The sequence below is a fragment of the Parambassis ranga genome, chromosome 15 (assembly GCF_900634625.1).
Source record: "Parambassis ranga chromosome 15, fParRan2.1, whole genome shotgun sequence".
In the NCBI taxonomy this organism is placed as follows: domain Eukaryota; kingdom Metazoa; phylum Chordata; class Actinopteri; family Ambassidae; genus Parambassis; species Parambassis ranga.
In genome coordinates, this window is record NC_041035.1 from 4,340,527 (window position 1) to 4,364,753 (window position 24,227).

The 24,227-nt window shown below is 39.6% G+C and overlaps 1 protein-coding gene across 1 annotated transcript in view; it reads right to left on the reverse strand.

Moving 5' to 3' along the window:
* Positions 1-24,227, reverse strand: part of nrg3a (neuregulin 3a) — a 270,445-nt gene that overhangs the window by 21,838 nt on the left and 224,380 nt on the right. The window contains exons 5-6 of the mRNA XM_028424101.1: positions 10,994-11,017; positions 1,668-1,770 (exon numbers count right to left, since the gene is read on the reverse strand). Coding sequence (XP_028279902.1) covers positions 1,668-1,770; positions 10,994-11,017 — 127 coding nt within the window. The remainder of the gene's footprint in view (positions 1-1,667; positions 1,771-10,993; positions 11,018-24,227) is intronic.

Below are 24,227 nucleotides of genomic sequence, written 5' to 3' on the forward strand. Positions count from 1 at the left end.
CTCCCTCCTCCTGATAAGAATGCATCTTCTTTATTGAACAAGCAAGTTCCCCCGACTCAATTATGGATTCATTGAAAGTGCCTGTCCATCATGCCTTGATCCGATTATCTTGTTGTCAGGCTGCTCACTCACTCACATCATTATATTACAGAGGAAAGCCTATGGAATTACAGTGCCATCTATCAAAGCCTGCTCCACGGTCCATATACTCTGAATGACAGACTGCCGTTACACACCAGATGTTTGACCCATCGTCTTCCAGCTAGGGAAATACTGTACATGAGACCATTCATACACCAATTACACTGCACACACATTAGCTGATGCCCTGCAGAAATACGAAATTGGGGGACAGAAAGGAGAGGGAGAGCGCAGGAGCTGACCTTTGGGTGATAACAGGCTATGAATATGTGCACACACATAATGAGCTTTACAAATTGTTGCAAATACACAACCTGGGACTTCATTCAAGATGTTTGATGCCTCAACATGTTGCATCGGCCTTCACCGAATTAACTAAATGTCTACTGGGGCATTTGGCCTGCCTGCACCCGACAGAGCTCATTACTGAATACTGCAACATTTTACTTGCATTAGAACCTGCGGCAAAATGGAAAAATATCATTATTAGTATGTAAACATCTGGGAAACTCAAATGAAAGCACGAAAACTGATTGGTTGAGATGAAATTACATGTCTGTACATGTGCAGTTAATTTACATATATGAGGAAATCCAAAATATGAGCATGGGAGGAAAAATCTAAGAGCAACAGAGTCCTTGTAGCGTCGAGTTTCTGCATCATACCGAAGTTTTCACATTTCTTGATTTGTTTCTTAAAATCTTAAGCAAAACCTGACAATCTATTCAGATTGCTGCTGTGATTGTTACTTGTTACATGTTTTTTAGACCAAATCATTGAAAGCAAAAGTCCAGTTTATTACAACTTGAATCCTATTTTCATACATAAAACCACATTCATGTGGCTTCTAGTGCTCCATCTAGTTCGGTTCACCTGGATTTCATAGTAAACTGATTTGATTTTAGTGGTCAAATTTAAAGATCAGTGTGTCCGTTCCAGTGAAACCAATAAATATCTCAGATATGAGATCCACTCAGCCAGACAGTATCAAAATAATTTTCACTTTGGATCAAGGGTGAGATGATCAGGTTTGGAGGTCATTGTATTTTTGACCCCAACATAACATGCAGTCACAACCTCCCAGGATAAGAGTTTCTTTACATTTGTTAGACTCAAGAAAAAACTAATTACAGTTTTGTGGTCAAGGATTTAAAGGTCAAAGTCACGTTGACTTCACGTTGACTGTTGGTTCAACAGTTAATTTAAGATGATATCTGTAAAAAAAACATAGAGGGAATTCCTTTAAACTGTTTAAATTATGTTTATTTAAACTAATCTTTTTTCATCCTGAGATAAACAATAGGTAGAGAACAGCCAATCTTTGCAAAGCATCCAAAAATACTGCACCTGCTTTTTTCTTCAACCTTTTCAGACTTTTTTTTTAATTTCATTGCTCAGCCTGATGTTATTATGCTTAATAAGAATTATGGCTGCTGTTACAGGTTGTGTAAATCATTCACAAAGCTCAATCACAGAATCTCCTGTGCTCTCTGAATGTTTTTGTGTGTGTCTATGTGTCCTCTCACTTGTTGCGGCAGTAGAGGGCCATGCACAGCGTCCCCAGGAGGCTGATCGCCATGGCGATGGAAGTGATTGACAGCACTTGTCTCTTATACACCTCTTTGCTCTCTGTGGAGAAACAAAACAGAAGAAGGAGCCACATTAATGTTTGAACAAAACACTCCAGGGAAATAAAGTCATAGATCATATACATATGTGCGTGTGTGCGTGTGTGTGTGTGCGTGCGCACGTGTGAGAACAAGAAAGACAGGGAAGAGGAGAACACTGTGGGCTTTTATGGATCCTTATGAGAGGTCCCACAGTCAATATTCACAGCCCAGCTAATACTAGATTAATACCATACGGCAATCTTACCATAACAGAGAATTAAAATGGTTTTGAGATTTGTACTTACCCACTTTTAATTTCTAAGCTGTTGATTGCTGCACCCAAACAGCCATTTTAAATCATCAAACAACCAGTTGTGCTGCAAAAGCTCTCTGGAGCTTTTTCTTTCTTTGTATCTGCCTGGCTGATTCTTTTAAGCATGAGTATAATTACATTTGTGTTGAATAAACCAAATAAAATTGAAATAAAATAACAATTTAAAACCTCATTTATAATATAAACAAACTATTTACAACTCTCCAGGAACACCTGCTATTGTTATTCACAGCAGCTCATTTTATCAGCTCTACCACGTCGAGTAATGGTCCGATAGACACCAGACACTGCTTTTGAAATGGATGCCACATGTAATGGAGCTTGAATACATGGAGACAAGAAGAGTTATGGCATAAGGGGAGGGGAGGGGGGGCACCATTAGTGGAGAAAAATGGAAGCTGCCTTGTTTGTTCCGAACAAGTAAATCATAGTTGCCTTCAGATACGTTAATAGGCGATCAATCAAGTTTTATTTAGCGATGCGCAGACCTTGGAAAACCACGAAGATGACAGGTGTTAGGGTTTTACATTGAGGTGATTGAGACAAATTTTTACTGCGGGTGGGTTTCAATGGCCACTTTAGTACAAAGAAAATAATCACTGCTCAGAATCACAGCAGGATGAAACTACAACCTCTTCAGCTACAGAGTAACGCTACTGCAGCCACTATGTCTTGCTCAAGGCCGCCGTGACAGCAGTCAATAAGGGAAAGTGTCACATATGTTTTACTTTAAACCAGGGATGTCTTAGCCCAATCTGAAACCGTATCATACAAAAACTACATAACTGATCATACAGGATATCATTGATTACACCTAAAAATACCAATTAGTGTTGTTTTTCCAGTGCATCTTTTCCCTCTGTGTTTCTCATCCTCCACCTATGCCTGAGTTACGTGTGGGGCCAAAGTTATTTTGATGCTGCTAATCAGACTGCACCATCAGATTAGCTCACTGGCTATAATTATATCATTAGTGAGAGCTTGGGGGCAGTTCTCCAGGAGCACGCTGACACTGACTGCAGGGGAGGCAGAGAGACAGGCAGAGCAGAGAGAGAAAGGGAGGGAGAGAGACCTGAGGAGGTGCACTTCCTCTCCTCTGACAGGGCTTTTTACTCAATAAATGAAGGGTACTAGAAGACTGATTATTGACTGATCATATTTTTTTCTGCTGAAAAAATAGAACGGATGGATAGAAGAAAAAACCTACCGTACTCTAAACGACAGACAATTCTAATTGCACACCAATGGACATGTCTACGTTAACATGTCACAGACATTTGCAAGGCCACAGGAAACCTTTGATCCACACGTGAACAGGGGAGTACTGACACATGTTTGTACCATCCAGAGACAAAAGTAGGAAGTTAACCTGACTTTCACTCCTCCAAACTGCTGTTTGTAGCAATGAGCTAAGATGGCAGAACTGGCTGAAGCAAAATAGATTCTACGGGGATATAATGCATGATCACAATCAATTAAAATAATGTAAATGAAGTAACTGCAGAAAAGTGTATCCAAATATATGTTACATGTGCATATGGCATGCATGATATCAGGGTTAATTATAAATATGACGCAAGGGTCGAGCATTGCTTCAGCCTCCATCCCAACCTCCCACGTCCTTGTTTGGACACACCTACTGTATGCACATACACACTCTCTTGATGTGAATAAATCATGCGGCTTGAAAGAGGGAAAACATGTTCATGTTCCATCTGTGTTGGCTGGGAGGTCACATCTTCTATTTATTCCTACTTCAAACCTCCAGTTCTGCTCTGCAGAGCGCTGCTTGTTGCGTATTCACAGCAATATTATTGGCAAATATGATTAATACTTCATACTAAAGGTGGTAGCAAAAGAAATATAGAGGCGCTGCTGTGACCTTTTTGTATGTGGCCGTACACATGCAGGATGTGTTTACAGTGGGTTGGCCCACCTGCACATATAAATAATGAAATGACTTATAGGCTGTCAAAGCGTGGACAAATAAAAACACAGATAAAGCCATTTATTTAATATACACAGAAGAAACGAAGCATTTTAAAAGGCCACAGATCAACACAATTACAGTGCAATCTGCTCACACACTGACTAATGTCAGAGTGAGGTGGCATTTTGACAGCGTGTCTGTCAGGCATGCAGAGTCTGAGCCCTGGTGAGAAGGCTGAAGCCACCTGCTGGGGTTCACCACATGCAAACAGAAACCACTGATGGCTGGTATAAATAGGCTAGTGGGGCCAAGCCCTCCCTATGTTATGCAATAAAGATGAGAAAGTCTAAATAACATATAAAACATTGTTAATGTTTAGTCTTAGTGAAACCTAAAGAGGCAACAGCACCAAATAGTTAAAAGAATAACACAGGATATCTCTAAACGGGATAGTTTTATGCAGCCCGAGCACATCAAATCCACTCTGACTTATTTTCCGGATGTAAATGATTGACGGGTATCATGTCCCGCCCTCGCTAGTTACTGAACATTTGGGCTAACTTCATTAAGGCCACAGGCCGATCAGTTATGACCAATCAGCAGCGGGTTGGCACCAGATAAATGATTGACAGGTGTCTTTTCTATGAAGTGAAATAGACAGACTCATAAACATCTTCGCTTCTTTTCAAATAAGGCAGGTCTGTGTATAACAGAAGCCATCCTGTCTAGGCTCTGTAATGCCGGTTGTGCTGTTGTTGATTGTTTTATTCAGGGTCCAGTGTAGCTGGATATATACTATATATAAGTATACAGTGGGTACAGAAAGTATTCAGACCCCCTTATATTTATACTCTTTGTTATATTGCAGGCATTTTCTAAAATCAAAGTTGATTTTTTCCTCATTAATGAACACACAGCAGCCCATATTGACAGAAAAACACAGAACTGTTGACATTTTTGCAGATGTATTAAAAAAAAGTGAAATATGACATGGTCCTAAGTATCAGAGCCTTTGCTGTGACTCATATATTGAACTCAGGTGCGTCCATTTCTTCTGATCAGTTGGTTCTACACCTTCATCTGAGTCCAGCTCTGTTTGATGATACTGATTGGACTTGATTAGGAAAGACACACACCTCTGTATAAGACCTTACAGCTCACGGTGCTGAATACTTTCTGTACCCACTGTATATATACACACATACATATATATATATATATATATATATATATATATATATATATATATATATATATATATATATATATTAGAGAGAGAGAGAGAGAGAGAGAATAACTAGCTATTCTATGGCTATAATTTATTTTAGCCCACCCAATCAATTTCACCACCAGCAGCCACTGGGACATACAACTGCAGTCCAGACTCCAGTATTTACATCTTTTGCAAAATCAGTAATTGCTTTAGCTCTGAAAAATCATCCAAAACAATCTAATATGCATGAATTAAATTATATACATGTCACAGCCAATGCTAGGATATGTGATACCCTAATGTAAAAGAGTGCCAGGTTTGTGAGTCATTAAAGGATTTTTATCCAATGTTTTGGACATATGGACGAGTCGGACTGCTGGCAGGCAGCAGCACTGTCAAGGTCTGTTGCAGATATTAGGTGAAGGTTTATTCAATTGTGTTGCATTTGTACAATTATGAATGAAAATGCGGCCTCTGGTTTGAGGGTAGTAAAGTTTAATGTTTCGTGGCAGACTGTTGGATTTGGTTCAAGGCTGACACTGTGGCAAAATTTGGATGATTTATTGTAAAGGGCTAAAGTGGTCATTTCTGGCTTAGCGCTACAAGCTGTCATACTGGCATTTTCAACCTCTAGGTCAAATGAGACACAAATCATTCGTCCATTAAAGTATATTGAACATATTGCTCACGCAACTTTAAACTGCTTCATTTTTTATCTTTGAATTTCATTTACATTATGCATAAAGTTACATGATTAAATATGCAATAATAAATCATTTTGCTAATATTTAGTCATATAAAAGCAGCATATGGTGCTGTAATGATTTTTTTTGACAGACAAATTCTCCATTGAGCCTCTGCATATCTTCCTGTCATTATATAGGCCTAATGATTTACAATCACATTATGCAGGCCTTTCTTTCCCATTACTAACTGAATCATGATATCCTTACATTTTTTTCCCCATCAGGCCAGATAAACCCTGATTGATAGTGACACCGGTGGCCATTCAAGTGTACTGCATCCTCCCCGCACAGCCTGGCACTACTGTATGTTTTTGTATAGGATGCATTGGCATTACAAGTGATACATTGGCACACAGGCTTAGGGTATATCTAAATTTAGCCACAAGACAGTCACACACAGTAACACGGAGCTGTAGAAAAGCATGGTGACAATGTGCTCTCTTGCAAGCTATTTCAAACACACCGATACTCTCTTCAAGTGTGTGACACAAAGCTGAAGTAAGGGGCTGAGTGACAGCAGAGAGAGAGTTGCTATTTTACAGTGTTGGTGCATTAAGATTTAATCATTACCATCACTGTATTAATCAGTGGATCAGATTTGGACTTTTATTGGACTGCTTCCACTTAGAGCACCTTTTTAGATGAGCTGTCTTCTTCTGAACATTTTTATGCAATCATTTATTTTGCAGTATTTTGATTGATTTAATTACATTGTAGTCTGTATTTATTCTGACATTAAACAGTTTTTGTAGATCTCTGTCAAAAGAAATTATATTGACAATACACACATGCTTTTAAAGTAGTTAAAGGCGTAGTTGTTAGGTTTGGTTAAAATGTATTCACACACTGGCAGCACAATTTAGGTATTACTGTATGTAAGCAAGTTGTGCTGATCATCATGTGTATCATCATCATTATCAGGTTGCTAGTATGGACTCTGACTACGCTGTATCTCTATTTGTATCAGTGGAGACTGAATATGGCTGGATGACTGACTGGAATGGATGAATGAGAGGGATGACATAACAAGTGCAGGGAGAGATCAGAGGGTGCAGACAGTGAGGGACAGGATTCTTCAGCCATTGCAGCCCCGAGCATTAGAATTTCCATGTGCCGAGGCTCAGACTGCTGATGGTGGATAAAACCTTTATTTATGCAGGCCTGCCGTGCTAGAGTAAGCATGCTCTCTTGGCTGGTCACGGTCCTTTCCTCTATTACTTGGATAGCTCTATTCGCCCATTTAGACACACAGAACCTATTTGGGTGACTGGAGTTATTGTTATTGCTGGTAATTTCCTTTCATTCTCTGCATCATTTTTTTCCTTATAATATTCTCTCTTGTCTTGTGATCTGGAAGAGGTTATTGAAGCTTAGTATCTGTTGGTATTAGCCGGTCTTCTGCAGCTTTTTGTATCACTGTGAACGACACAGTGCTACAAAGAGAGATGCCACTATTGCCTGTCCTTCAAGTGTGGGATTCAATTGATTTTAGAGTGCACTGTGATGGTATGTGCAGACCTTTTAACCTGTCAAATGTCCTTTTTCTATGCCCCAGTGTGTGCTTGACATCAGGGTAGCGTGTCCTTACTCACCTGATGTAACCTTGCCATTAAAATTTAACAGCATTGAGTTGAACTTGTGCCATATTGTGCTTTATGTGACTTATAAATAATAAACACTTGATTTTTTTAAACACTGTAGAACAAAATGAGGACAATCCTCAGGTGAGGATATTGTGGCAGTTTTCTATACATGCCCTGGTGTACAAGGTCGAGACGTTTAGAAGGACCTGTTATTCTCCACCTGTGTTGCAATGACAGTAGCTGTTATGTATCTGGCAGCAGCTCCAGTTTTTATGAAAGGAACAGTTGCACCCCAAGGATTTCAAAAGTCTAAAAACTAAACTAAATTGTGGCACTGTTTGATTGAAAAGTGATCTCTGGGAAGACACCACCGTGATTGCTGCTTGTCACGTTTCTTCAGCCTTTCTTCCCTCCTGTTCCTCATCTTGCTTTCTCTTCTTTTGACATTGAGCAGTGCAGGACTAATATTTTTGCAGTCTCCCTGCATTTCTCTGCGTGAGTTGTCAAAGTTGAGAAAAATTAAAACTTTTTCTACTTTTCTACTCTTCGCCTTGGCATATAAAAGACAACTGAATGACATAAATGCCAGTTTCATCTTGCTTCTGTCGAGATGCACTGTGTATATAACACACACACAGACAAAATGTGTCCACTCATCTTTGTTAAGTGCAAACACACCTCAAACCCCATGGAGGGAAACTGAAAATCCAAAAGACTGCCTGTAACACATTGCTCTAACACTGATTCAGCCAGGTGGAGCACCTTCTGGTCAGAAAGCAGTGATCGCTGATAGAAGCAAAATAATGATGCCCACTTGACAGACTGACTAGACAGTATTTTTCTCCCCCTTTTCCCAAGTAATATGAAAAAATGCATTAAGGGGAAGGCAGAGAATTCTTGAATATGTTATCTGTTTTATTAAGCTTTGCGTGGGCGACGTCCTGGGTGGAGAGATCTCAACCTTCAGACACTGCGTTTCTAATTTTAACCTCTCAAACAGGCTCTGTTGGGTGGATCATCTTCTATAAATCATGCATGAGGCTGCTTTGCCTGTAAAAAATAAGTGCCAAGGGATTAGACCAAATATTTAGTTTCATCCTAATATCAAAATAATGTCGGTTATTTGTGATTATGGCCAACAAATAGCAACACAGTGACTTTGCTACATGTCTGAAACATTAGCAATTAAATGATCAGACAGGTGGTAAGCAGATGATGAAGAGCACTTCACTTGAAGGTAAAAATGGAAATGATCAAAACACAAAACAACTGCAAGGACACAATTATGGCAAGTACGTTAGGTCAAAACTAAATGAGTCAGCCTGTCGGCCGTAATAAGTGCTTAAAAAGGCTGTTTATGAACAGAAATAACCATTCAACTTTGTTTTCTCTTTCGGCTAACCTGTCATATTCACAGCAGATGTCAGGACATTAGGTGCACCCAACTACTTTGGGACCCTGTGTCAGTCACAATGCTCTTCGAAGGGACATGTTGACACTGTGGATCATGCAACACAATTAACAAGACACACTGTCAGGCTTTGGGGAAAGTGTGTGAGCCTTTGACACTCTTAGCAGAGTGAAGAACATTTAAGTAGCAGTCGAGAAAATGTTTGATGAGGATGTGTGATGTGCTGCTGAGGATGTGTGATGGACGAGACCAAGAAGCTGAAACCTTATTCCAGCTGTGAAACATGGTCACCACCATGTATACTACCTGAATAAATTAACAACCGAGTATAATATTTCAGTTTTTCTTTGTCTCCTTCCAGGACAGGGAAAATGTGATGATTTCATATTTATGCAAAAACACAGGAAATTCTAAAGAGCTACCAGATTTTCAAGCACAACTGTATGTTTCCAAGTCTTGGCAACACACTCTGTAAGCCTTAAACAATGCTTACAGCTTACAGAGGTTTACCATCTTGCTATACACCATTTTGCACACAACTCTGACACTGGAGTAATGATACACACACCATTGTGTGCATATAATTACTAATAAAGTAATTATATGGTAAGTCACTTGAAATACACGTCAGAATGGAGCAAGCCTTTAATGTTATGTAGATATTTACCGAAATGTATTAGTAACAAAAATCTGTGACAGAAGAATACATTCGTATGTTTCCTGTTTTTCTGTGTGGAGAAACAGCATCCAAAGCCGCACACATTGACACACCAGGGTTGAGTGTGGGATGTGCTTATGTATCTGTTCACTGCTTAACACAATGCCGTTGAAGACATTGGCAGGACTAGAGACGTTAGCAAGGCAAAGAAAATGTGGCAGCCTCAACAATGTTGCAGAGGCATAAAACCTCTCACTGAATATAAATGGGAAAACCTGCAAGATAGCTGTGTGGAAAAAAAAAGATCATCTGTCACTGCCAAGTTTGCATAGTCTCAGCAGGATTCAGAAAAAAAAATAGAGAAAAGATTTCATTCGTTTGACTGCAAATATAGTGGCCGGGCAGCAGAAAAAAAAATGTAGGAGCAGTATTGTCAAAGAAGTAGGAGGCTATTTTCCAAGATGATCCATTCCTTTTTTCCTGACTAGTCTGCAAGGGCCCAAATTATGCCCTACAGAGAGGAGCGAAGGCCTCTAGTTAACAACAAGCTTCCATGTCATTAACTAGTGCTCCTCAGCTGTGATGCCCAACACAGAGCCTGCGAGAAAAAGCCAAGAACAGGGAGAGAGGGGCCTGGCAACGCTGGCATCCACGCTGCACAGCCTCGCAGGCATGTGCGCTGGGATCACTCAAACATTCAACACACAATCACTGGAAGAATCACGTCTAACTCTAGCATTAGCAGAAACGAAAAAGCTTCCGACGCACGCTTTTGAACGCACGCCATGCATGTACACACATGCGCACACGTACTAATGAGGACTGTATTTAGTAAGAATGCCAACATCACAAAAAAACTCCCTGCTGCACCCTGCCCGCCTCTCTGTTCTCACTGTTTCCAAGGAGACTGCAGCACATTGGTATTCTGAAGGGACACTTCATAAGCAATTGTGAGAGAAAGAGAGAGATAGCACCAGAGAGAGAGAGAGAGAGAGAAAGAAAGCATAAAGATGAAGAAATGGTGCAGAAAGTACAGACACATAAATACATATGTGCAGAGAGAGGACTGAGAGAGGACGAGAGAGAGAGAGAGAGAGGATAACATTATACAAAGAAATACACTGGGTGGTTTTGGATATGTAAATGTATACTCATATAACAACATTTGTATTCACCACAGCTTTCCTGCCTTCATGTCATATGATAATATAATACTGATTTATGTGATTAGACATTTTAGACCGACTGTGCCATTTGCTGTTACGAATGATGCATGTTCTGTATATAACCGGTGGAATGTCAGTCCAGCATGAAATCCTGTGATCTTTACGACACATGCAGATGTAAAACAAGAAAAGCTTCCTTACCCATAAACTCAATGCCCAAGTGATCTGTTGTTTCAGACAGCGTGAAGAAGAAGAGGGAGGGGGGAGAAGAGAGAGAGAGAGAAAAACAATACAGATGTTATTAAGAACAGTATACGTTAGCATTGTGTCACACTACATAAACAGATCATCGCTGACTGTCTTTCATGTAAGCTGCTGCATCTGTGTTTTATCTGTTGTCACATGGAGTCATAAAACAGGCGTCAGTACAAGAAATGACACACACATGCGGATGCACCGATCACTGTTGCTGTATTTGTGAGGACTCTCAGTGATGCTAATACTCACTCTAACCTTGACCTTAACCGAACCTTAATCTTATTTCTGGCTTGGCAACAGGAGAGTTTTCACATGAGACATTTCAAAAAAAGTGCTGCTAAATACAGAAGTGAATTCATTTGAGTCGAAATCTGTTGACAGTTATGGGGTTGTGTATGCTCGTCGAAATGGATCAAACTGCACCCACGCACGTTGGATGAGTCACATCTGCTGAGATTTTAAGTGATGAAGCAGGGTCGGAGATTTAAATCTGTCATACTCCTGAGGTAGCGGTCCCTGCTCTGAGAGCTAGTTTCTAGTCTCACACCTATCTCTTAATGCTTATGAGCTGTGATACCACCTAGCTATCCATTTAAAATGACACGTCATTAATTAGACTTAGATTTACGAATCATATAATCCACGGGTTTATTTCTTCTATGAATAGGGTATATGTGGACTGACTCATTTTTGGAGGAGGCCTGAAGTGGCCATCTGGGGAACTACAGTATCTGAAGGTTCATTCCCAGAGGTGGCTATCAATGAGTACAATATTTGTAGTAGTGAGTATCATTATTGAAGTGTAATCCCAGAAAGACTGCCATCTGAGTATGAGTATGACACAGCACACCTCTCTGCTTAGTAAGCACAATGAGTCTGTTTACTACCATCCACCTCCAGCTGAATCTGATCCATCTCTTAAATGTGTTACTTCATTCACACAAAACCAAACGTTTCCTGTGAAAGAAATCCACCTAGCAATTACACCGCACCTAATTAAGAAACCAATTTAGTTGTACTGAAATGTAATTTCCAGAAGACAGGGATGCACAAAGATGATTAAGATGTATAAGTGTATACACACACACGCACACACACACACAAAAGAACACACCTGTGCACTGTTAATGCTGACACAGCATGAATGTGAGAGCTTGTGTGTATTCTGAGGTATATCGACTCAGAAATGGAAGATTCAAGGTCATTTTGGCACCATGAACTGATCACGTTCTTGAGATTAGAGCTCCAATTACTCTTTAGTAGCATTTAGCAGAAAAACAGAGGGGGTAGCATATGCAGAATATACCATTACAGTGCAATTACATGGATAATTATACAAATACAAAATAGCAATTTGTGACCTTGTGCTTTTAAAGTGCAGAATTTTCAAAAAACAAAATTTCAGTTTGGTGAAATTGTTGCAATGATTTCAAAACATGGTACAGTGACATGGATTACAGGAGTTCCCCTGCAGTGGAAACATCCCCCCTGCCTCACTTGGCTGGTAGGGAATAATCTACAGGAAGTGCTGATGTCGACGGCTTTTACCGCACCGACAGTGACTTTATCTCTTGAGTGGCCCTGCCCTACATCTTAGAGCGGGTGAGCTGGTCTTTCTAATGCGAAAAGCTCTGTCCAATCTGCCCCCAATCTTATCGGGCAATGTTAGCACGGATGTAAGCGGATCATTTTTCACTTTACCAATGACCCAGAGACCTCTCTCCAATGCCTTTCTTGATTTCTCCCTTTAGAAAGGCCTGCGATGTGTGACAGGAGGAGATGAACAAGATAAACAGTGCACCAAAAGCTCTGGAAATAATCTACCTCCAGCCAAATATCTGTCATGTAGACATGATAAATATTTGTAATGTGCCAGAGAATCAGACACTTTTTTTTCCACCAAATATCATTTCATCATTTGGGGACAACAGTGGCGCAGTGGTATACCAGGGTTGTCTAGTAACCAGAAGGTTGGTGGTTCAATCCCAACTCCTCCTTAGTCACTGTTGTGTGTTCTTGGGCAAGACAAGACAAGCCTTACTAGTCATTGAATGACACTACTTGGCAGCGTCCTCTGGGATTAATACAGTATCTAAAATAAAAAAAAAAGAAAAAAAAAAATTCTTGACTACTTTTTACTCGAGATGATTTAATGAGCAGGGAAATGGATGTATGTTTTCAGCCTTGGTGACCTCACTGACCAATGCAGAGCCAAAAGAAAATGACAGTGATCTGTTCTTTGAAACTCTGCACTTCTTTTGCTATTTGGGGAGGGCTATAAGCACTCATGCCAGGGTTGGAAACTCAATTTCCCATGGAGCTCAATGAGTAGAGCCTTGCACTAAAGCTGCCAAGGTTAGGGATTTCATTTTGCTGTATAGCTTGGTGGGTAGAGTATATATCAGCACCAGCACTGTCAAGATATGAGCCTTAGTTCCCATTGGGGCCACCCATACTCAAGATGTATGCACTTCTGCTACTGTAAACCACTTTAGATGGAAGGATCCGCAAAGTGTCACATGTTAAATATGCTCTGTGGCAGGTGACTCACTGAATGGGCGACAGATACCACCTGGGGATGTCATATCTGAACTCAAATCAGTCTGGTAAGACACATTTCCTTACAAAAGGATATTTTTCAGCACAAAAGACCAACATGACATGTGCGTAAGGTATGTGTGCAAAGACAAAGCTTTGATGTAAATGACAGGTATTAGCATATCAAATGATTTCATTTGATAAGATATTGTGATTGACAAACCGTAAAAAGATTGAAAAAGATATGCATATGCGCATATTTACACGTTTGTAAAAGTATTAAATATGTCAGAGCGAGGTCTGTCACTTTTGTCTGCACCACTATCAATGCATGATATTGCTTTTGCAGTGCAACCCTTAAACGATAAAGATGATACAGTTATTGAGGCTTATACACCGGTGCCCATTAAGTTGGAATAAATTTGTTTTATAGACTCATCTCTCTTTGTATTCCTATTCTAATTTTGACTATAACATGCTTGGAAGAGATTGGTCAATATAGTTTTGACAAACATAATTAAGAATAAATCACACTGTCACAAACATTTCATTAGAAGAGGTCAAAAATATTTTATTTTTATTTCTTTAAGGTTATATAGAAATATATAGGCTACATTTCACTGTAAATACACTGCCCATTAACAGTATATTTACTGTTTGTGTTTTACAATGTAACTAAGTCTGATTTGTTGCATCTGTAATGTTTTATATTTTTCAATATTTTGATATATAATGGCTAGTCCTTCTGAAAAAATAGTAGTCAATTATAGATTGTATTACTGCTAACCTCTGTAAAGACATATTTTTAATCATAAAAACTTTTAGGGGAAATAAACCAGACATCATAGAATAACTAAGAGCCAAGAAAACATGCCATTATGTAATACGCCCCATGTGTGTTTGCAGCCTGCAGCGGAGGCTGGTGTGGGTTGTAGGGAGTGTGTAGTATGTTACTCTAGTTGTTACTCCCTCCCTGTGGACGCACATATGGTGACGGCTGGATGTCCGGGTGTATGTGTGCTTTCACCTCTGTAGTGAACCCTGGTAGTGGAAGACAGATTAGCTGACCTCCACTGGGACGCACACCCTGCTGATTTACAGACTGCACTCATTTGATAACACCACCGTATGTATCATATGTTGACATGAATATAATTATAAAATTAGCGCAGGGCGTAACATAGTGCCTCATAAGACTTAACAGTAACCCTAATGTGCTTAATTCAATTATTTATTAGAAATTAATATACTGCACGTTCCCCCTGAAGGACAGGGTATGGACTCCACCAAAGGAAAGCATTCTAAATATATCTTTTATCCCCACCAGAAACATAGATATGGTGATCAGAGAAGCAGAGTACAGGTGTCTTTTCTTTCCCTGTAAAGGCTGTGGCCATAGAGGAGGCCTTGCTGTTGTGTTAGGAACAAAAAAAAGAAATTAAACATTAACCAGATTTTATCAAAGCAAGTGAAGAGGTTGCAGCTTTTTAAATCAAAAGAAAGAAAAAACTAAATGAAGCCTTTCAGAGTTACTAATCTTCTTCTGATGAATGCAGATTAAAAGCTCCGAGGCTCCCTGACTGAACTGCTGCCATCAACACAACTGATTGCAATTTGAATTGACAGATAGAAGCCGGTATCTGTGGGAATACCTTGGACTAATTCACATCTTATCCATTGATAAGTAAAATGCCAGCTTCTATTTCGTATTATTTAGCATGATTTATTACAAGTGGTTGCTGCAATGCTTCTTATGTAACATCTAAGTTTACTTTAAAGGAATATTTTTGTCATAATGTGCATGCTACTACCAGCTACAGACTGCACCAAGTGAACCCATGTAAACTGTCCAGCTGAAGTCAACAAGAGAGGAAGAAGTGTGTTTCATGTCTGGTGAAATCATCCAACAATAACCTGAATGGTAATCTGCTGGATAAGCTTACATGCACTTTATTCCTGCCTGATGATGGACACTTTGAGGAAGCCTTACAAGCATCTAGGAGTGTTTGTGCTCACATAAAGAGAAACCCCAGCCAGCTATTACATTCTAAGCTTCAGTTTTACCACTTTGAAATAAAACAGACCTTCTAGGGATAATAGGCGTTAGGATTCTGCTGCAATGTTTTCTCAGGGTGACAATGTTGCCTTCATTTAGTTGGAAAAGGCAGAACAGAAGCAGCCCTGTGGGATAAGGCTCACAGTGCTGTATTTACATCAACTCAGCGCTAGTTATTTGTCATTATTGATAGTTTTTTTCTGACTCTGGAGGACGATAAACAAGCCAGATTAAGATGGAGTGAGCACACAAGTGAGTGCGTGAGAGTCAGATTTGAAAATAGGTCTGAACATATCCAGATTAAATGGCTTTCTCCAGTGTGAACGGGGCCTATTATAAGTGCTGTCCTTTAAATGTAGTTGCATAATATGTGTAATATGTGCACATTATGATACAAGCTTCACTATCTCATGTATGAAGGAGAAACAGTACCTAGAGAGTCAGTACATGTTCCTCCTTTACTTTTGTCTCGCGTTTGAGTTCATGTCGTACATCAGTACCTGAATATATCAGATTTGATTTATGTGCATGTTGATGAAGTGAAAAAAAACTTTGCTGTGTTGTTTCCTGTGTTTCCTTTTGTTTAATGTAGACAATGCTTGTGTCTCGGTGCACCGCAGTGCACACAGACACATAATCTGCATTCCTTTTTCTTCCCTCTGTCACATAATAAAACAAATAAATAAATAAATTCTACAGATGGGCGTGAGGGAGTGCACTGCATCATATTCACGTCGCCGACTGACTGATAGCTTTTCTCTCCATGTAGGCAGAACAGTGAATTCGTTACATGCTATTTCCAATTAGCGGCCGGCAGTCTTTAGAGAGCGGGAAATAAATTGATATTTTGACAGATGGCGGACTCTGAAGGAGTTGCGGGGAAAACTAAACGATGGCACCGCGTTGTCCACTGTTAAGCCCTGATGAAATTCAATACGGATAAGTCACACAATCATGTGACGCACCAGAGAGACTGGACTGGTGCATCACACTCTCCTTTACTCTGCGTGACAACAGTATTATTGCTGTTTGCAAGTGCACACCTGCTTATCTGGATCATAGCTTCATCACGGTGCAGCGAAGTGAATGAAAATGTAACCGCAAGCACTAATTTAGAGGTCACATTAGATATATTAATGCCCGGCCTCACCGTAAAGCTATTTTTATAGTGGCAAAGCTGCAATAAAAGCTGACAGATTTACACCCGTTTGAAAGATCCTATTTTTGAACCATTCACTTATAAAAACGCACTGATGTGCAGGATGCTCGTCAAACATACAATTGTCAGCAGCTAAGAAAAAAATAGCGTTCATTGTAGAAGTGTTTTTTTTTCAAGTTAAACATCTGTCCTGAGCTGAGGAGAAGCATCCTGTAGCACACTACAGCCTGACAAAATAATGGCCGTGAGCAGAGAGCACAAATATGTGTTTAAAAAGACACCCAAACAATCTGCCAGCCTCAGTCATTGTTGAATTTGAATGTCATCTTTCACTGACCTGTTTCATCATTTCATCATGTGTTCACAGTCTTCCCAGTATACATCTTTTTTTGTGTGTGTGTGTGTGTGTGTTTTTGCCCACAGCAGTTGCTATAGCAACAAGGTATCTGTATCTTCTACCCTGACAGAAAGTCTTTCATCTGAGCTGTCTGCTCTGCATCCATAAATCAGAGCGGTCCAAACAACAGGCCTGGGGAGGATGATCTACTTATGGCTTACTTTACTACTTAAAACCCACTCAAAGTAAGCACTGAACACGGGAATGAGCAATGAAACCGCTAACAGATGCTGGAATTGCTTTGATGGTACGGAATCACTTGAATTATCAGTAAAACTGTTTTTAGCTCACTGTTTTGACAACACATTTCAACACGCATCGACCCCGTTTCCTGCTGCAACAGAGAGCTGTTTCATTGTATCAAGCTACAGCCTTCAAACAGGAACAGTCATCAGCTGCATTTATTAAAGGGCCTGGAATTCCTCCACTCCTCAATATCATCACACTACTGAAGATCAGAAGGCCTTTATTGTCATTGCATGTGCAACGACATTACAAATTTTAGTGACAGTTAGCAGGTAGCAGTTAGCATGTCATATCTTAAACGTGTCCTTAAAGGCCAGTGCTGCCTCACAGACAGTGTATTGACTGGGCTGCACCAATTCTAGGTTTAGCCACAAGCACATAGTTTGGGTTATTATCTCATGAATCATAAAAGAAGTATTAAACAAACAGAAACGTTAAATGAGGTTGATTTTGGGATCCGAATACCAGATTAGATGTGTGCCCTCTACTCCTATGTTCTTGCAAGTTGGTGCATGATTTGCACCACAATTTTGCAAAAAAGAGTCGAGTTTTTATCTGTTTAATATTCTGCATGCACTCTGGTGTGAAAGCTTCACCTCATTGGTGCAGTAAAACAGAGATTAACAACAGTTCAACAAAGTGGCAGCTTCACAGATTGAGTGTTAACTACACAATTCTTCACACCCTCTCAAACATCACACTACCCTGAATTGCCGTCTATGGATACGAACGCCTCTCACACGCCCCTGAGCTCGCACTTACATTCACAAAAAACACAACACAATCAAGAGACAACCAAAATAAACCAAACAAAGGCACCAACTGTTCAATCTTATAGATTCATCTATAGGTATGAAGTTAAATTTTTCAAACTTTTAATGAGTTAACTTCCTCCCTTTTTCCCAGCCTACTCTTACTGTATGTCCTTGCATGATATGACCAATGATTCTGTGTGCAAGTTTTCATTAGACATCAGCAAGTACACATAAACCCACTGCCCTTGTGTTTCTGTGTTTAGCTGAAGTAATTGCAGTCTTAACCCCCATTTGGCAGTGACCTTCCTCACATCTTTTTTTCTACATGCTCTGTGTGCAGCAGTTAAGAAAAGTTGACACAAAGTGAGACAGAATGGTCCAATGGCACCAAACTACTTTTAACTGACTTTGCTTTTGTTTGGAGTTATTGGGTTGAAATAATTTACACTCTCAAATTGCTTGACTGAGACTTCTGGTGCTGTGCAAGGACACATTTTACATTAAGTGATATTTTTTTTGGGGAGCCTTGAAGTTTAAATGGCCCCGAAGTGCTTTCATAAATATGTTTATGGAAGCTAGTAGAACATTTATTTACAGCAAATGTGTCAAAAACAGCTGTTTAAACCAATGTTATAACATTTGGATTGGGATGAGAGATTCTGTATTATTTAGACTTGCAGTAATTGGTTCAATCTGTGTATCATCTGTGTTGTTCAAGAGGGAGAAAGATGAAGAAATAAATAGTTGGTGACAACTTCTGAGTCACTGTGGGAACGCCTACAGGGAGCTGTCAATCATCATCAGGGTCGCATCACTGAGAACACATCTTCCTCCCTGGCCCTTAGGCTACAATGTACACATGCACACACACACACACACACACACACACACACACACACACGGATTGCACTTCTGAAAGCTTTTTCCATTTCACAACACCTTGTACCTTTTTTTATGTTTTCATCTTTCATTGTTGTGCATCATCAATTTATAATGTTCGTTTTGTTCCTGGAGACATTTTTGGAGTTGATGTAATTTATCATTTTTGATGCATCCACTTTTCCTCGTCTTACATGTACTTTGTCTCGTGTTTTTTTGTAATTTCTTCACAGAAAGGCTTTGAAAAATACCTATAAAACAGGTGTCAAACTTGTTGCATTCAGCTGCAGGCTAAATGTGTAGGTGGAAGAAGTAACAGCCCAGGTTATGACAGCAGAACAGTGCGTTTTTTTAAGCTTTCGAAAGTGTGCTGGTCTTTATTCAAAAAGTGCAGTGGGGATGCTTTCTGCTCTATTAACCCTCATGCATTGTTCGCAAACACTACCCTAATGTTTAGGGGCCGGCACTCTTCTCTTCCTCTCTAACATACACACACAGTGTGTAGACACACAATTATGTGCTAAAATACTCCCTATAACTCCATATACTTAAGCCAGAAACTACAGTACATGAGCACAGGCCTGCAGGTAAAGGGTTAATATGGTAATTAAGTTGTTAACTGTAAAAATCACAAATGTTACCTCCTACCAACAGGGTAAACCACCAACAATCAAGAATGCATGATTATTTAGTGCCATGGCTGTGCAGTCAAAAAAAGTGTGTTTATAATGTAAGTCTATGGGACAAAATGGGAGAAAAAAAGAAAATCCAGTGCTGTGCAAAAACTAATAATGCAATAAAGTCAATTTTTTTACTGATGTTTGACATGACCAAGACTGTAATAAAGGTTAAAAAGAATCCAGTCCACATTCACCTTTTCTATTAAAAATGAGCCATTTTGTGTGTTTTTTTTTTTCAATTTTCAGCACCACCCCTTATAAAATTGGTGATTAAAGGGTTAAAATCCTGGGGGAAAATGATTTTTTCACTACTGTTGATTAGAACTGAAGTTAATTAAAAGGTCTATGCAAAAAAATTTCAAAAAAATATTTATCTAATATATTTTTAAAACCGTTAAAGTTAGGGGACGTTTTTGTCCCCGAACAACACATTAGGGGGTAAAATTTGCCCACAGTGTACCGTTGACCTATGAAAAATTTTAAAATCATATTAACAAAATTTATGTAAAATTAAGCTTATTGAGGAAAAATGATTCAATTTGTCCACATATTGACAAAGTTATGGCCAAAATAAACAGAAAAATTTCTCTCAGAGGACAAAAATGTCCCGAACAACGCATGAGGGTTAAGGTGTGCGATGGTGCAGAAGAATTTGGATGTGCGATTGTTAGTGTGAAAAACAAAGTTTGCTATCATAGTACAACATGTTTCTCCTGCCAAACTTTATTTGAGCTGCAGTGTACGTCTGCTGGCTCAGTGATGTAGAGACCGCAGAGCTGAGATTAGAGCTCACATTCTCTTATTCTCTATGATGTCAAGTTCAGAGTAATTATTTAAGAAATAACCGATCTCTCCTTGCACCCTATTCATTGCTGGGCAGGTTTGTCCTGATATAACTTTTAAAAACAAAGCTCAGAGTTGAGAGGGTCGCTCTAAGCTGGATGTGTTCTGCTATCAAAAAGCATTTGTGGGAAGAATTCAAATTTTGCTCTCATTTTTATCAGCCTACAGGGTAACGAAAATGATCTGTCAGAGAGATTCATTTTATTTTGATATGACATTTTATGCCCATTAGATGCCATGTAAACAGCTCCTTAATTATTCTATAATTCATCATTATTACACATCACAAAATGTTACATCACAGAGCAGTCTGGTGAACAGACTTCTCTATTAAAACGATTTTACAGGCTAGTAACATTAGCTTACAAACTCATATGTATTCAATGATGATGCAGCTTTAAAGAGTTTAAAGATTTAATGTGGATTTAAAGAGTTTATCAACAGAATGAATCCATCTAGCCTTTCAACCCTCTGTGCAGTTTCCACTTTTGTCACTGTGACCTTCAGTGCATTACAGTCAAATGTGTATTGTGTACAATATGACAAAGTTATAAAGAGATAAAGATCAAAGTTTAGTCATTACAAGGCACACCTCTGGGGTTCAGAGGGTTAAATACAGTTGGCTTGGATGACAACTGCTGAAATGCAGAGCAGAAACTGAGGCAGACAGTCTCTAGATGTAGCAGTGCAAGGTCAGTAAGTGAACCAGCGATGCCTCTGGGTCTTTTGGAAACCAGGAGGAAGTTAGAATGACGAATGAGTAAGAGAAGAGGAGGAGGTAGAGAAGAGTAAGCGGTTCCCAGAAGCAATGAAACAAAAGAGGAGGCAGAAGTGAGGAGGCAGGCAGGACATGTCGGAAGAGAGTTTGGCTACTTCTGGTTAAGTGATAAGGAGAGATTTTAGTTCTAAGGGCACAGAGGAGTGACAGAAAGGAAAGTGGAGGACAGAGTGGGAATGGAGACAGACAAGAGGGCAAGCCGTGATTCAGCAGGGCAGGGCACATGTCATGTACTTAAGTCACATACATTTCATGACTGTCATTCCACCTCTCTCATTCTGTCTCTCCACTCTTTCACTCTCCATTTCCATAACCCAGAATAAAGTTGAAATGCTGGATAAATAAACCAATTGCTTGACTCGGACGTTTGGAGGTATGTGGCAGGGAGAGGGATTGTCTGGAGATGCCAGAAACTTGTCATTTTATTTTTATCGTTAGTGTTTCAACAGCATGGTTCCACACCTCTAAATTGTCAGTCATCATTGTTTTCAGATGCTTCAGTTAAGAGTCTATTAAAAATAACCAATAGGATGCATACAGTATCTCTAGTCTACACAATATTTCAGAGAAAATATGCTTTCAAACAGCTATCTGTGCCAAGAATATGATGTAATTTCACGCAACTCTGTAATGACAGCTCAGCTGACAAAGTGCTACCCTCAGCCTTACATATATAGAGTCTGATTGTTTCCAATCTTTCCCATGTGTCTGTATGTGTCCTGGTTGATGTGAGACTGTCCTACATTGCTACCCGTGCTCACAGTTTGTACCCACTGGTACTAGATTTAAGTCTTGCATCCTGCCAGATACAGATAGACTGGCAATGTTAGACTTAAAACACAGGGTGAACTCATTTAGCAAAGGCTGGATGAGGATCTTCATTAAAATGTAAACCCTGATTGTCAGAACAATAACCTCATCCTCCTGCTAAGAAGAATGTCATGACAAAACTCTTAATTCATACATCATTTCACAGAACACAGAATCCCAAATCAACTGCATTAGCTCCCATTTTAAGGTCGCTCCTCTCCCCTATGGGCTTTTATCTCATAATTGTTAACACGGATATACAGTATGAAGATGGTGTAAGGAAGACCTCCAAAGACAGGTAGTCTGAGGACAGCTGGAGATATTTTTATTTCCACCTGTCACGAAGGACCAGTGTTCCTTTTAATGTAGTGCACTTTAATATGTCCACATGACTTGTGCAGTGATCCTTAAACAGTTCTCTTGTTCTTGGCGGTTTAATGACTACAGAGCCTGGGACATGAGCCACATCTAGGTGAAGTAAAAAAAAAACCAGCAGAATATCTTAATGTACATAGACTCTCATCTTCATTTAGGCTGACTGGGTGGAAACATACAGCACACGCAGGGGAGAAAAAAAAAGTGAATAAGAGAGAGAAACAAGTTTTTATCGCTGAATATTTTTGTTCTTTCAGCTTTAACAGCTTGAAGAGAGTGATGTAATCAGGCTTAGTACATAATTTCTTAGCTCAGTAGATATATTTCTGCGATACACAATGTGAACTGCACTTAGTAATAATTCATGCTATTGATGAATCATTAACTTTAAAGAGAAATTATAATCAATAGCGAGTATGAAGCAATAAAGGGTAGAGAGAGAGGGAGAGAGAGTGTGTGTGTAATGGTGAAAAAAGTCCAAAGTGTTTCAAAAATGACACTATATCCTCAGTTGTCAACTAGTAAAGCTTTAGAAAAGGAGCATTAAAAAGCCATTTGGACAGGGCAATTTCAAGTCATTTTGTTCTACTATCTCGCTCGTCCAACTGTTCCATCACAGAGGTCTGTTGTCCATTAGCTCGTTCTCCACCTGCATTCACCGCAAGTTGTCATAATCATTTAACTCTCTGTGGCTGCTGGGAAGGCTCCTATTAGATGAGACAGTTGCTTAAATTGCTTAAGTTGGCCACACATACTCACGCGCCTATCTACCTACCTCTGTTAATGATAATAAAAAAAAAGTAATTGAGCTGATCCCACATTAATACACACTGAATACATAAGGGAAACCATCAGTGGTATAAATGAGACTGTCAAACAATCAAGAAGCTCACTTACTGCGATCTCTAGCAGTAGTTTGGTTAGGATGAGGGGTAAGGAAGGCTTTTAAGAGAATATCGGGTTTTGGATCCAGGTTAACCAGTTGTTATTCACAATGTGAAGAAGTGGACTGCTGAATTGAAACATTGCACACTGACCTTGGATGATGACCCCCCCCCCCATCCTAGGAAGGCCTAGTCACTGTCACTACACAGGGGACAATTGACAAGATCCATGACATGATCTTGACAGATGGTATACAGCCACAGAGCTGTGGACATGTATCTCCAAGGAACGGGAGCATGTTTGGATTGGGCTGACAGATGACGCCTTCATTTATCACTGCTGACACTAAAGCCCTTTTTGCTGTCATGTTCGGTTTTAGTTGGATTAACAAATGTGGGGAAGATCTTAACATAAGTTGCACTTATACAATGCACTCATTTGTCACACTCGGACTGATGCCACATTCATAAATTGCCGTATTTTTTGATGAACACATCATCACCGCTGTGGTCTACGTATGATCCATGACTGCAGGACTGTGAGTAAACAGGTTTTGTAAATTGTTCTGACCTGTCTTTCACCATGCTCAGTTATTAATGACCTGTGGCTGAAGGCCTGGTTCAAGCAGTGAGCATATCAGGGAAAATCTGCATCTCACAGCCAAAGACTTACACTAAGCCCTTGCTGTGCAGATCTATATTATCCAGATCTTTACTATTATTTACTATAATAAAACTATGTCCTGTTGTGTGAAATAGATGTTTTTGGTTTGAAAA